Source organism: Sminthopsis crassicaudata, chromosome 6 (genome assembly GCF_048593235.1).
Source record: "Sminthopsis crassicaudata isolate SCR6 chromosome 6, ASM4859323v1, whole genome shotgun sequence".
Taxonomy (NCBI): Eukaryota; Metazoa; Chordata; class Mammalia; order Dasyuromorphia; family Dasyuridae; genus Sminthopsis; species Sminthopsis crassicaudata.
The window spans coordinates 8,133,090-8,148,455 of record NC_133622.1 but is presented as its reverse complement, the minus strand read 5'-3'; the positions used below and the strand labels follow the sequence as shown (position 1 = coordinate 8,148,455).

At 39.8% G+C, this 15,366-nt stretch overlaps 1 protein-coding gene across 1 annotated transcript in view; it reads left to right on the top strand.

The window, feature by feature from the left end:
- Positions 1-8,191: 8,191 nt before the first annotated feature.
- The window catches only part of TAPT1 (transmembrane anterior posterior transformation 1), a 78,470-nt gene continuing 71,295 nt past the window's right edge, over positions 8,192-15,366 (top strand). The window contains exon 1 of the mRNA XM_074276042.1: positions 8,192-8,472. Within this exon, the coding sequence (XP_074132143.1) occupies positions 8,217-8,472 (256 nt within the window). The 5' untranslated portion in view covers positions 8,192-8,216. The remainder of the gene's footprint in view (positions 8,473-15,366) is intronic.

Genomic DNA, 15,366 nt, shown 5'->3' with positions numbered 1-15,366 from the left:
AAAATTTTCATAACACTTTAAAAAATAATGTTCTTTTTTGTATAAATATGTACACATATGTTGTATTTAAGATATACTTTAACATGTTTAACATGTATGAGACAGCCTGCCATCTAGGGGAGGGGGTGGAGGAAAGGAAGGGAAAAGTTGAAACAAGTATTTCTAAGGGTCAGTGTTGAAAAATTACCTATGCATATGTTCTGTCAATAAAATGCTATAAAAATAATAATAATGCCAGATGTTGGGGTAGCTAGGTGGAAGAATGGATAGAGCACCAGCCCTGAAGTCAGGAGAAAATCTGGCCTCAGACACTTAACACTTCCTAGCTGTGTGACCCTGGGCAAGTCACTTAACTCCAAGTGCCTCAGCAAAAAATAAAAAAAAAAAAATGTTCTTTTAGTTAGTAATTATAACATTTTAACTTACATTGTAAAGCCTGAAGTAAGAATATTGCTATTTTAATTTTGGAAACATTACCTAACTGGATTCAGAAAATGTAAAAATTATGCAGATTGTAACTACCTTAATTTCATTATTTGTGATATTTGATTCTCATCAATGCTCAGTCTTCCAGCTTTCTTCTTCTTTTTTTTTTAATATGTATTTTTATTAAAACTTTTTTTATTGACAGAACATATGCCTGGGTAATTTTTTACAATATTATCCCTTGCACTCACTTCTGTTCTGATTTTTCCCTTCCCTCCCTCTACCCCTTCCCCTAGATGGCAGGCAGTCTTATACATATTAAATATGTTATAGTATATCCTAGACACAATATATGCGTGTAGGACCGAACAGTTCTCTTGTTGCACAAGGAGAATTGGATTCAGAAGGTAAAAAATAACCTGGGAAGAAAAACGAAAATGCAAACAGTTCACACTCATTTCCCAATTTCCTTCTCTGGGTATAGCAGATTCTATCCATCATTGATCAATTGGAACTGAATTAGATCTTCTCTATGTTGAAGATATCCACTTCCATCAGAATACATCCTCATACAGTATCATTGTTGAAGTGTATAATGGTCTCCTAATCCTGCTCGTTTCACTCAGCATCAGTTGATTTGAGTCTCTCCAAGCCTCTCTGTATTCCTCCTGCTGGTCATCTCTTACAGAGCAATAATATTCCATAACCTTCATATACCACAATTTGCCCAACCATTCTCCAATCGATGGACATCCATTCATTTTCCACTTTCTAGCCACTACAAAAAGGGCTGCCGCAAACATTTTGGCACATACAGATTCCTTTCCCTTCTTTAGTATTTTCTTGGGATATAAGCCCAGTGGTAACACTCTTGGGTCAAAGGCTACGAATAGTTTGATAACGTTTTGGGCATATTTCCAGATTGCTCTCCAGAATGGTTGGATTCATTCACAACTCCACCAACAATGCATCAATGTTTGTTTTGTTTTGTTTTGTTTTTTTCTGTCATCTTAGCCAATCTGACAGGTGTGTAGTGGTATCTCAGAGTTGTCTTAATTTGCATTTCTCTGATCAGTAGTAATTTGGAACACTCTTTCATATGAGTGGAAATAGTTTCAATTTCATCATCTGAAAATTGTTCATATCCTTTGACTATTTATCGATTGGAGAATGGCTTGATTTCTTTAAAATTAGAGTCAATTCTCTATATATTTGGAAATGAGGCCTTTATCAAAACCTTTAATCCAGCTTTCTTCTTAAATCTTTATAACATGGAGGTGGGAAGTTGCTAAATCTCTTAGGCTTGTGAATTCTTAACCTTTATTCATCTCTTTTTTTTTTCTGCTCTCTCTCATACCCCTGTTTGCATTCAAGTTACTGAGTATCAAGACTAATGTCAACTTAGTTTGGAAGATCTTTTCAATTTCTTCATAGAATTTAAACCTTTTTGTTGTCTTCAACAGATGTTGGCACATAAGAATCAATTAGCTTTATGGTGATCTTTTTGTTTATGTTCAGAGGCCCTGCAAGCTCTGATGGCCAAATATCCCATAAAGTATATGTTTCTGATTTCTTTTGGCTGCATAATATAGCTACCTCTGCCAACTCCTTTTTTTCTTCTCCAAGAAGTGGTGAGCCATCTTTTCATTTAGCTGAGACTGATTTTATTTATATTGAGAAAATATTAAAGATCAAATATCTAAACCCGAAAGGGATCTCAGCAAAGCTAACCTCCTCTCACAAAGTATGGATAACAAATATTCTACATTTATTTAATTTTCTCATGTGAATTAGGTAAAATTATTTTGAGTAATTTAGATTTGAATAACTTAAGTAATTGAATAATTCCATTTAGAAGTCTTTAAAACTATGGCTTGATGCAATCAGAATGAGGCCAAATAGGAGTATCTAAAGGAGCCAGTATGATACGGTGGAAAATAACACTGGCTCTAATGAGAAGATATGGCTTCAAATCCTGTCTCTGATGCTTGGTTTGACTTTGGGCAAATAACTTAAATTTCCCTGACCCTGATTCCTCACATGAAAAAATAAGGGGGTTGACCTCTAAATCTCTTCCAGCTCTAGAGATGTGATCCTATTAGGATCACTGTAAATTAAAATTGGGATCCTGTAATTAAGATTAATTACAGGGACTCTGTTCCACACATCCTTTACAAAAGAAACATCTTTGGCGAGTTGTCTCTATTGTTTATGTCTCCTGATATTAATCAAAGAGTTATCAAACATTTATTTTTAAGCTAAAACGACTCCTCTTTGCCTTATTTTAAGAAACAAATTTAGTTCATATTTTGTGCTAATATCACTTACACATTCCAATATTTCTCCCTTTCTTCCCAGAAAATCACATCTTAAGACAAAGAACAAGACTTTACAACCAACATGTAGAAAAATAAACAACATATGTAACAATCTACATGCCTGTACCTTAGTAAAAAAAAAAATAATTGGTGAGATACCTTATAGATATCTCTTCTTGAGGGATAAGTTGAGTCATTATTTTTACAATATTGTCTTGTTCTTTCCATTTATATATACATATATATATATATATATATATATATATATATATATATATATATATATATATATACATATATATGTATACGCACACACACACTCATTGGATATGTCGTTTTTAAGGTTCTGCTTATTTAACTTGGCATCAGTTTATATCTTCCTATGCTTCTCTGAGATCACAATTTCTTAAAAATTCCATTGCATCCAAATATAAAAATCTGTTTTCATCATTCCCCAAACTATGGGCATCTACCTTTGCTATTTTTATATTTTGGTATACATAAGTCTTTTTAACACCATCCTCCTTGGCATATATGATTAGCAGTAACATTTCTGAATCGAAGGGTTATGGGCATTTTATTCACTTTTTTTGTCTAATTCAAAATAGAATCCCAGAATGATTGAGCCAATTCAGTGTTCCTGTCTTTTCAGAATTCTACAATATGGATTTCCATCTTTTGCTAATTTTGTCAATTTGATGAGTAATATGTGCAATCTTGGGTTGTTTTGATTTACATTTCTCTTTTTAACATTTTATATAATTGTTTAGGCTTAGCATTTCTTTTGAGAACTATTCATTTACATATTGTCTACTTATATGTTTAGGAAAATAGATTTTGGTTTTATGCATGTCAGTTGCCTGGATATCTCAGATACCAGACCCCTCTTTAGAAGTATGACAAGATTACTTCCCAAATGACCAATTCCATTTTCATTCGGTTCAGTGGAAATTTTTTCCACTCATATCCAACTCTTCATTACTTCTCTTAGGTTTTTTTGGCAAAGATACTGGAGTGGTTGGTCATTTTCTTTTCTGGCTCATTTTACAGATGAGGAAACTGAGGCAAAGTGTTAAGGGACTGTCCCAGGGTCACACATTACGTGGTGTCTGAGGGCAGATTTAAACTCGGAAAGATGAGTCTTCTTGACTTCAAGTCTGCTTTTTTATTCACTATGCCATCTCGTTGCCCTATTCTTATCTTAATTGCAATAATTTAGTTTATATAGAGCTGCTCTATTTTATGCAATCACGATTATGCATGAATAAAAAAATTTAATAGGCCAGAAATTTGGCTAATTGTTGGAGATATATATACAAAAAGTTCAATGTCCTGTCCTCTGGGAGCTTACATTTGAAAAAGAACATACAGATGGAGAAGTATTTTAGTCTAGAAGTCACAGAGATGACCAAGGAAAGTTTGAACAAGTGACTGACAGACATTTCCTTGCATGGGAATAGCTAAGTTTATTTCTATTCCCAGACTAAGAGCCAGAATGTGTCAGGAAAGGTTACATATGTAGCAGCATGACAGATAGTAGGAGTACAAGATGGCAAGTCTGTAGAGCAAAGAGATTCTGGGGGAAGTTATCTTGAATAAATGAACACAGCCTTTATTAAGCACTTACTATATTATCAAATTAATTTTTTAATTTTTTTTTATTATGACTTTTTATTTACCAGATATATGCATGGGTAACTTTATAGCATTGACAATTGCCAAACCTTTTGTTCCAATTTTTCCCCTCCTTCCTCCCACCCACTCCCCCAGATGGCAGGTTGACCAGTGCATGTTAAATATGTTAAAGTACAAATTAAATACAATATATGTATACATATCCAGTTATTTATATTAAATTTATTTTTGTAATTACTTGTTTTGCTAAATTATCTCTCAGCCATGTCCATAAAAGATATATATATATATATATATATATATATATATATATATATATATATATATATATATATATATATATTTTATGGAATGATGTTTAAAATCCAGGTCATAAGTCTGTCATTGTTTGTATTTTATGGTATAAATTGCTATAAACTTAATTTTCACCAGATAGTTTACCAATTTTCTAAGTAATTCTTGTTAAAAAGGAATTTCTTCTCTAGGTAATTTGTTTTAAGATTTATGTAACAGTGAGTTCACCAGTTTCTGATTCTTTGTTGCCCAGTGTATTAAAATAGTTACTTTTGTTGTTTCAAGTTTCAAAGAATTTTTATGGTTAAAACATGGCAAAATGTGAAAAATGATGGATTTAAAGATCGAAGACCTGCTATCCAATTCATATTCCATTTACTGGATGTGTGATCTTGGGCAAGTCACTACTTCTGAGAAGTGGCTGCATTTCAGAAACTTCCCTCTTTTCAAATCGGGCCTTCATGTTTTAGACCTCCCTTCTTCTCTATCACTCACTGGCCCCATCCAAGCTTCTTTCTATATTGTCTTCCCCCACTAAACTGTGATATCCTAAACAGCAGGAACTATTTTATGTGTTTTTCTGCATTCCCTAGCTTAGGCACTTAATAAGCACTTCATGTTTTGATTAATGCTGATTTGGTCTCTTCTGGACACTAACTTACCAATATTCTTACTAAACTATAGCACCCAGAGCTAAAAATATTAGAGATTATGTGACAAGGGCAGAACACGGTGCAATTACCACCTTTCTGTTCCTGGAAATGAAGGTCCAAGATCACATTAGTTTTGGCTGCCATTTTATACTCTGACTCACTTGAACTTGCTGTCCACTTAAATCTCAAGATGCCTCAGAATGGTATATATACTTCCACATTATGCTTTTAAAAACTTTTATTCATTTTATATATTCAAGTATCTTACATTTATCCTTTAAAAACTGATTTCATTAGATGTGACTCCAACCGGTCTTAATGTTTCCCTATAAGCTCTAAATAAACTACTGAATTCTAATAATATTCAAGAAACCTGTTACTGAAGATACTGTGCCGTCTTCAAAAACATTCTTCCCATTCTAAGTACAAAAATGGAGCACAACATGCAGAATTTGTTGGGACTAAAATTCTGAAATTTTCTTTATAGGCAAGGGCTTAAATTACCCCCTTTTTTCCCCTTTTTAAACGGTTTCAAACATTGTTCTAAACTATTGCCTACCTGCTTTCCTACTTACAGTGGGCATTATTTAATCTTTTTGTATTATGCTACATATGCAGACGATACATAGGGCTATTTATCCGTATTATAAATGGTTCCCAAAACACTGTACCTTTTTATGTCCTTTCAAGACTGTCTCTAACATTCTTTGTGTTACTAATGAGGTACATAATCATTAATTTCTACAACTTCTGACCATCCTTCATGTTTGTATTCTTATAATTCTTTATGTGTCGGCATTTTTTATTGATAAATTCCCAAAGCCTGTCATACCCTATCCTATGGTTGGATGTGGTTTTGGGTAGATGAAGATATTGGATGATTCTAATAAGCTGTGACTGTGTTTTGGCAACCTACAGCTCCAAAAGTCTGATAGCACAGGTGAGCTCGGGTGAGACTTCCTGCCGGCTTGTGCCCTTTACATGACCGTCCTTGGATGAGGACATTCCAATAATCCCTCAGCAAACCAAACAGGAGACAGCGTGCCTCGGCCAGGAACGCGAAACGCCGGAGCCAGTCCAGCCTGTCACCGTATCCCCAGTCAGGTTCTTTTTCTTATCGAGGCCTATTTACTCAGGAACTGAAGGGCTTTTAATGCCAGCAGAACCATCGGGATTCAAAAGCCTCCTCCTGTTCTGGCCTTAAGGAGCTGACTTCATGATAGAGACAAAGGTCCTGACGAAATGCCCGCCAGGTACCCAGAGATCCAGCGAAAGATTCGAGTTTCCTGTGGCTGTGCTATTTTTAGAGCAGTGCTACAGCCTAGCTTCTTAAAACTGAGCGTCCAGACCCATTCATAATGAACGTAGGGTAGAGAAATTATCGTCAGTAAACATTGTACTACTATTTTATAAATCTACAAGGCGGGGGCATGTAAAGATTTCTCAGGTGCAAGGCCAAACTTGGACCCTGTGCTACGGTATAATGGCTGAAATTTAAATGCTTCCACATGCCAGGCAGCGCACTAGGTACAATTATCCCTTTTAGCCCACCCAGGGAGGCCGGGGTTATTGTCCCCACCTTACAATCAAACAATCAGGGGCAAACGGAGGTTACCTGACCTCCGAGTCAGAGGTTAAATCATACAGGTGGGGAGTGTTTAAACTACCCCCACATTATCGTATTGTTGCTGGAGTAGTGGACTGGCCCTAACATTCTGGAGAACAATCTGGAGCCCAGAGTTAGGGCTGTGCATCCCCTTGATCCAGCAGTGCTCCGAGGGAAAGGGACCCACAGTGCACCAATGGTTTGTGGCGCCCCTCTTTGTGGCGGCCAGAAACTGGAACCCGTCAACGCGAGAATGGCTGAGTAAGTGTGGGAATGTTATGGAATGTTCTTGATTTCAGGGAGGCCTGCGGAGACCGCCGCGGAGAGCAGGGCCAGGAGAAGGGCGCGCGGTGACAAGGTTATGTGACGATCTACAAAGCGGTGATTGGGGCCAGTTTCGGGGGTCTTGCGGGCCGGCTGCCCGCCCGTTTTGTCTGCCTTTTCCGGCGGTTTCCCCCTGTTGTTCCGGGTTTTCTTTCACACCATGTGCGCGGAAACAGGTAGAAGAGGGCGCGCATGGTTAACGTGCCTCGGACTGCTCGGAGAGGGGAGGAGAAAGCACAAAGTGTCACAGAAGTGAATGGCGGAAACACTTCAAGCCGCGCACACCTGGGCCGCCGCCTCGGAGAAGCTGAGAGCTCCGGGCCCGGCCCAGGCCAGGCACTTGGCCCGAGAAAAGCGCCGGCGTCGTCCCCGGTTCGGGGACTCGCCCAAGGCCTCCCCGCCAGGGTCGGGCCCCGAAGGCCGAGCCACCTCTGCACTTTATGTGGGGCTCTCCCGCCCGATCCCCGCACCCGGGACCCCCATCTGCCGTGTCCCAGGCACTGAGGCTCGCGCCCCGTGCGGCCCCCTCCCAAGTCCAGGGGACCAGACGGAGGTGTGACAAGGTCCGAGCCCGGGCCGCGGCGGGGGCCACCGACCCACAGTCCGGAAAGGACCCGAGTCCCGACCTCGACCACAGCTCCACGACCCTGCGGGGAGGCTTAGGGCAGACAAGAGGAGCCCCGCCGCCGGACGGCGCCTCAGAGGGCACGACGCTTCCGGCACAAGATGGCGGCGGTAGCAACCGGGCTTCCTACGCGCAGGCGTCGGGTCGCGTTCCGTGACGTAAAAGGCTCGCGCCGGCGGCGCCCGAAGGCGAAGCCTCCTCGGGTGAGGGCGGGGGAACTCGGGCCGGAGTGAAGGGCGGGGAGAGGAGGCGGAGGGGGGGAGGAGGCGGAGGAGAGGCAGGGGGAGGAGGAGGAGGAGGTGTCGGGGACAGTTTGTTGTGCTCCGGCTGCGAACATGGCGGGCGTCGGCGACTCGGCCGCCGGCGCCGCAGCCACCCCGGGCGGCGGCAGGGACGGCAAGGACCGGGACAACCGCGGCGAGGGGGAGCAGCCGCCGGCCGGAGGCGGCCCGGGCCCGGGCGGCGGCAGCCAGCGCTTCTCCTCGGGCCCCAGCCCCGGCGGCGTCCTCGGGCCCCCGGCCCCGCAACTCACCGAGACCCTGGGCTTCTACGAGAGTGACCGGCACCGGGAGAAGCGCCGGAGCCGCTCAGGTGAGAGGCGGCGGCCGCGGCCTCGCGGAGCGGGGCGGGCGGGAGGGCGGCAGGGCCGGCGGCTTCCCCGGAGGACGAGCCCCTTCCCCGGCCCGAGCCCGCGCCGCCGCCGCCGCCTACGGCTGGGCCGGCAGTGGGGCAGAGGTCACGGCCAGTCCGGGCTGGGAGGCCGGCGGTCACGGCGCTCCCTGCCCCGGCAGCCCCGGCGGCGCTGTCCCGAAGCGGCTACAATGTGGCGGAGGGGCGGCTACGATGTTGCCCGAGCCTTGTGGTCCGCCCGCGGTGACAGCTACTTTGTTACTAGTGCCCAAGCCCGGCCGGGCGCTCCGGGGGCTGCAGACGCGGGGTCGCTTCCTCCGGGCTCCCGAGACCAGCCTAAAATCGTGGCCGGTCGTGAACTCGGGGCGCCGGGCGGGCTGCTGGGAGCGCCACGGGGGGCTAAAGTTGTGTAGAAGCCGGAGCTGCCGGGCTCATCCGGCCGTTGCCCCGGCTAATTTGGGGGGCCATCCCCAGCGCGTGACTTAATGTTTCAGTCCGTCCCAAAGACTCGGGCAGCCCGGCCACCGACCGTGGCCCCGTTAGTACAGGGGACCGGAGACCGGCGGTGAGCTCTGTATGTCGATGTTGGGGGGACATCAGGAGGGGCTCCTAAGGGGGGCAAAGACTTGGGGAGACGCAGGAGAGCCCGGTTGTTCTCCACGTTCTAAGAAATGTTCATGTAAAATCAAGTTAGTAGTCTTCTCGGATTTTTTACTAACAACTTCAGTTATGGGAAGCAGCGGGGAAGTGTAAGGAAATGGACGGGCACTATTTGTCCTCCTGTTGTTCTTTTCATGTAGTTTCATAATAATCATCTATTGTGTGTAGGAAGATTTTTGAAAATTTTATGGAGGATTTTCCATGCTACCTCATGTTGCCTCATGAGAGCAGCTTGCTACGCGGGAGGCTTACAGTTAAGTTGTTGCTCATTCATCCAGCTAGTAAGTAGCAGGGAGAACTTCTACCAAGGTCTTGTGAATTCCATTCCAGGCCAGGGTTGCTTTTTCCTCCCCTTTTTAATTAAACTTGGTTCCTTCCTTAAAGCAATTCTTTTAAGTTCTGGGATTTCAGAATCACACAACTTCAGCTTGGAAGGAGGGTTAGTTAGCTGTATTGGATCTCAGTGAACGTCCTTTTCCATCTTCAACAGGTTTAAGTGACTTAGGCGAAGTCGTTCTGCTGGGAAGTGGCAGAAGCAGAAGCAGAGCCAGGTTTCTAGAATCTTTGACCACGGGCTGCAAGTTGTATATTCTGAAACTGATTTAATTGTTACTTCCAGAGACTGACAACTTGGACATGTGATTTCATTAGTCTGTACCAACATTCATCATCGCTTTCCTCACATGACGAGTAGTAGAGAGGGCTTAAGTGACTCATCCCACACCTACTGTGTGTCAGACACTGAACTTGAACCTATCTACCATCCTCACAAAAAGTAGGATAGATGCTGTGGTAATGATACTGTTATTGCAATTGACAGCTGAAAGAACTGAAATTGTTAGGGTGCTCTTTCAGTGAATAGGGACTGGCTGTACCCATTTTTTATTCCTGCACATCAGTTCATCTGCATGCACACAAGTTCTTTTTTCTCTTCTTATTGAAAAATGGCTCCATATTAATTTATAAAATTGATCATGATTTAGCACTGAAATTTGAATTTTCATGATTTTAATAATTTGAGAACTTGAAGTATAATAGATGGTATGTAGTCTATAACAATAAATGTTAAGGTCTAGAGAAATCAAGAGCCTCAGCCTTTTTGCTTCGAGTGTGCAGGAAGTTGAATATTTTAAATTGTTCCTTTTTCCCTCCAAACTCTGTTTTTATTTTGTTGTCAGATTCCTTCTTGAAAGGAATATGTACTCTCTGAATTGACGGGAGCTTAGTAAGAGAAAAGTATTAAATGTTCCTTTTGGATAACTCTTTTATTTGCTTTAACTTAAAGATGTAAAAGCGATCAGATTGAGATGTTGCCAATCTTTAATTTCTTTAAAAGTAAACATTGATTTTAGGAAATTTGACATTTCAAAAGTTGACATTGTTCCTGTACCACCTGTCAAGACAGATAATGTGTTTAGAACAATACATATAACACTATTTTTTAGTGGAATACTATTTCAGGTACCTTACTTTACTCCGTAGTTTCATTCTTTGTCTTCCCAAATCAAGATGTTTTGGTTTCCACAATGGCCTTAAGCACATACACACCATATTCAATTTCATTAGCATTCTTCACCCATTAAACTATGAAGTTGTAACATTTGGTCTTGTATGTACAGTTAACAGGAAATTATCAGAGTAGACACCCTTTGGGGAGGAACAGAGAATGTTTGCTTCTTAAGATATCAAGGGGGTGTGTGTGTGTGTGTGTGTGTGTGTGTGTGTGTGTGTGTGTGTGTGTGTGTGTGTGTGTGTGTGTGTGTGAGAGAGAGAGAGAGAGAGAGAGAGAGAGGGAGAGAGGGAGACAGAGAGACAGAGACAGAGAGAGACAGACTGTGTGTGTGTATATGTATGACTGGGACTAGTAGTGATAGTCAAAGAAATAGTGTTAAACCAAAGATCATGTTATTTCAACCTGCAAATTTTTTGTTTTGTATTTTTAGATCATACCTTTGTTCATCTACATAGTAGCATTTCATTCCAGTGAATGAGGCTGTGGGAGAAAAAAGGAGGATATAGGGCAGTAATTACTAATTTTTTTTTTAATATGACTGAAGAGACAATCTTACTTGTTAAGATTTTTTTTTTTAAAACACAAACGCTATTTTTTTTTAATCTTATGTCAGTCTTTCCCAGAGGTACTTGTGACTATTACCAAGTGTCTTTGGAAATGATTATCATTCAAGTTATCTCTGCTCCTTGCTTTTTTTTATCTTACAAATGGCGCTTCTTGATCATATCAAAAACCTGTTAGTTTTATTTCTTTCCTTAAGTGACCAGGAACTTAAGGACATAGTGCCAAAGGCAGACTGATGATCCATAGGAGCATGTAAATCAGAAGACTTGATCAACAGGTTACTAGAATTATCTGTCTTTAGTTCTTGTAATTTTCTCCTTCCCACTCTTCTAACATTAAACAGAGGATAGTGAGCATAAGAAAATAGTAAACATAGCATAATAATGATATAGTCCCTGACTTAATATTTGCATCCCATTTGCTCTCATCTCCCTACATGCAGTAGGCATTTAATATTTTAAGTGATTTAGGAAACTTACATTGTCATCTTTGTTCAGTTATTGACTTAAATAATCCTTATATTGCCTGCTTAATATTTCTGTCCCACTTTTGAGGTTCAGAACAGAAATATAGTGAAAAATAAACAATGATTGTCTATAAATAGAACAGTATCTTAGGGAGAAGTTTTAAGGATGAATAGATAAGAATTAATTTGTAAGGAGCCTATTGTAAGGTTTGGTTTTATCTGCTGAAAGTGCTGTGGGCATTTGGATTGAATAAAAATTTTAATGACTCTTCAAATCATAAAAGTATTCTAGATTTACATTTTTAAGTGATTTATCTGTCTTCTCCCCATATTGTCCATTTAATTTAATTATTATTGGGAGGATGGGGAAGGAGATAAGCAGTGAGCTGACAAAAAGGTAAATAAGTCAATTGCTACTTGTTAGCAATTCCTCCAAAATATTTAGTTAGAAATGATTGGAACTAATCGCTAAACAGAGAATTTGAGATTTTTTTTGTGTGGCTCTTGATTACTCTTATATCCTGTTGTATATTAAATTATATAAGCAAAAGATAAATATAGTACTAGTCTTCAACTTAGTCCATTCAAACCTGGCTTTCAGTCTTGCCTCTGATATGGCCTAGCTGTATTTACCATAAGCTTGAAATATATAAACTTACTGACTCAGTTTCCTCAACTGTAAAATAGGAATAGTAGTTGTAGTATGGATTGTGGAGAGACTTATAAGAGCATGCATGTGAAAGGTTTCACAAACTTAACAGTACTATAAATGCCAGCTATGATTCTTCATGCAAATATGTTTTTAGCAACTGTTCATTCTTACAGTTTTTGCTTTGGTGGTAAAATTTAATATTCTTTCAAAAGAAGAGAAACTGAGAGGGGAGAAGAAGCATTCATTGCTGAGGAATAGATTAGAGCACTCTTAGGTTTGGGGTCAGGAAGTCCTGCCTTTCTCAGATGCTTCCAGGCCTGACATCCCCTTTTGGAGCCTCAGAATCCTATATGTGAAATGTGCATAATATTGGTGAATAACATAATTTTGAAGAGGTAGTGTGGTATAATGGCCAGAGCGCCCAACCCACATCAGGAACTCCAGGCTTCAGGAACTGATCCCTTGATACAAACTAGACCTGTGACCATGGGCCTATTTGACTTCTGTCCAAGACTGCATCTCTAAAGCTGCTCTGCATCCAAACCAATAACATCACAAGTCTGGTCATGCACATTTATGTATGCCCTACCTCCATATTGTGTAGATATCTACACATAGATCTATGTGACCTGAGCTCCTGGAGCACTGAAGGCTGACCTGGATTCTGAAACAAAGATCTAACCTCTGATATTTACCATTTGTGACATCTCCCTAGTCCTCCTCCTTTCAGTCCATCCCCTTCATAATCTGTAAAAAAGGGGGTTTTGATTGGATGGTTTGTAAGGATATGTGAAGTTAAAGTGCTCGGATTACTTGGTAGATCATTTATAAGCCCATTTATAACACTAGCTAATATATACATATCTTTTTATCTGATAGCCTCAAATGACCATAAGTCTAATGTAGACAAATGAAGTGGTTTTACACTCTACTGACAAGTTAATCTACATTTTAAATTCTTAGTCATCAAGTAAATTTAAAGCGAATTGCACATGGAAAATATTATTCACATGTCTTTGACTTGATAAAGCATTTAAAGTCTCAAACAGCTGAGAATATTTAATTTTTAAGAATATTTTTATGCAAGCTCCCTCCTTTCATTGTATCTATGTCTCTGTCCTTCCCTCTGTCCCCCTTTAGTATTACCAGTGACATGCCTTCGTTGCGATATACCTGAAAGCCTAATATTGTCAAAAACAGAGCCCAAAAGTACACCTGACAGCAATCGGATTAATATACCAAGATGAGGCAAAATTGTTGTAAACCAAAATGCCTTGACAAAAGGCATTGTTGTAAACCAAAAGGCATTGTGTAGAGACCATCCAAGTGAGAGGTCTCCATGCCCCATGTTGTTTATAAAAGTGAGAAGGCGGCCAAATACATGCTACCTAGTAGATTCCCAAAATTTATAGTACACCACGTCAAAGAGCCAGGTGCAGACCCGATGTGCAACAGTTCTTACTATGCAGAGAATGCTAATGGGATGGGTTATTTTCTAAAAATCACAAAGTAGAGCCAGTAGCTCATGTGGCCATCAACATTTTGTTCTATCCCTTCCTGCTGCCATTCCTAGTATAAACCATCTCAGGGCACCTCCTCGTGGCTCTGCCCACCTGTTTTGTTTCTTCACTCATTTGTTAGCTCTTTGGCAGACTCCTTTTTGTTATCCAGAGATCTCTTCATAGCTTAATCCTCTGTTAAAAAAAGTCTTTAAGTGACTTTTTTTTTTTTTTTTTTTTTTTTTTTTTTTTTTTTTTTTTTTTTTACTTACTGAGGAAAATTGAAACTCCTTTCCTGGAACTCAAGAACTGCTGTAATATGATGTTATTTTATTTTTCTAAGCTTATCTTTTACTGCTCCCCTCCAAGCTGGTCTTATTATCCCCAGGTTACACATTCTGCATTTTCCGTCTAAGTTGATAAAACACAAAATAGTTTAATGTTTGAAAGAACTTCTTAGCTTTTATAGTTAGTGACTGTATCTTGGGTAAAATTGTCAAACTTAGGAAGGCCTTATATTTATAAAATATGGAAACATTTGTTTCTTTAGTAAATAAAAATGGAAAAAGACAGCATAATTGCTAGTATCTTTAGTTCTTGGTGAGGAATATATCAATCATCTATTAACTTAAAGTGAAAATAATAAAAATTACTCTCTAGCACTGTCTTAATAATGAAAAAGAAAGAATTCAACTGACAAGAAAAATTATTTAAATTATTCTTTCTTTTTTTTAAATTATAGCTTTCTATTGACAAAACATATGCATGGGTAATTTTTCAATATTGGCCCTTGCAAAAACTTCTCTTCTAACTTTTCCTCTCCTTTCCTCTACCCCCCCTCCCCTAGAGGACAGAATAGTCCCCATACATGTTAAATATGTTAAAGTATATGTTAAATACAATATATGTATACATATTTATACAGTTGTCTTGCTACACAAGAAAAATCAGATTTAGAAAAAAGGTAAAAATAGCCTGGGAAGAAAAACAAAAATGCAAGCAAACAATAACAGAAAAAGTGTAAATGCAAAATTATTCCTTCTTGTAAAGAAAATGGATCTATAAAAATGACTAGCTGGGTTATATTCTGTCCAAAATTATAGAACAGAAATCACTTTACAAAATTTTATATATATAATATATATATATACTATATTATATTATGAAGGTTTTATAGTCAATTAAACATATATTCTTAAGAGGGAATCAATTTAGTATTTATTAAGTACTTAACATGTGCCAGACATTTAGCATACAAAGATAAAAATTAAACAATCTCTATTCACAAGCAGCTTCTAAATTTTGTAGGAAACGCCACATATACCATGTACACATTTAAGTGCATACAAAATACACATAAGAGAATTTCAAGTGGAGATATTGGCCCAAGGTGGGGAAAGGAGGGAGGAATGGACTAGGTCTCCTTTGGAAATGATCTTCAAATGTCAAAGAAAACTTGGGATTCTTAGGGTTAAGTGAGCAGTAAGTATATAGGTATGAA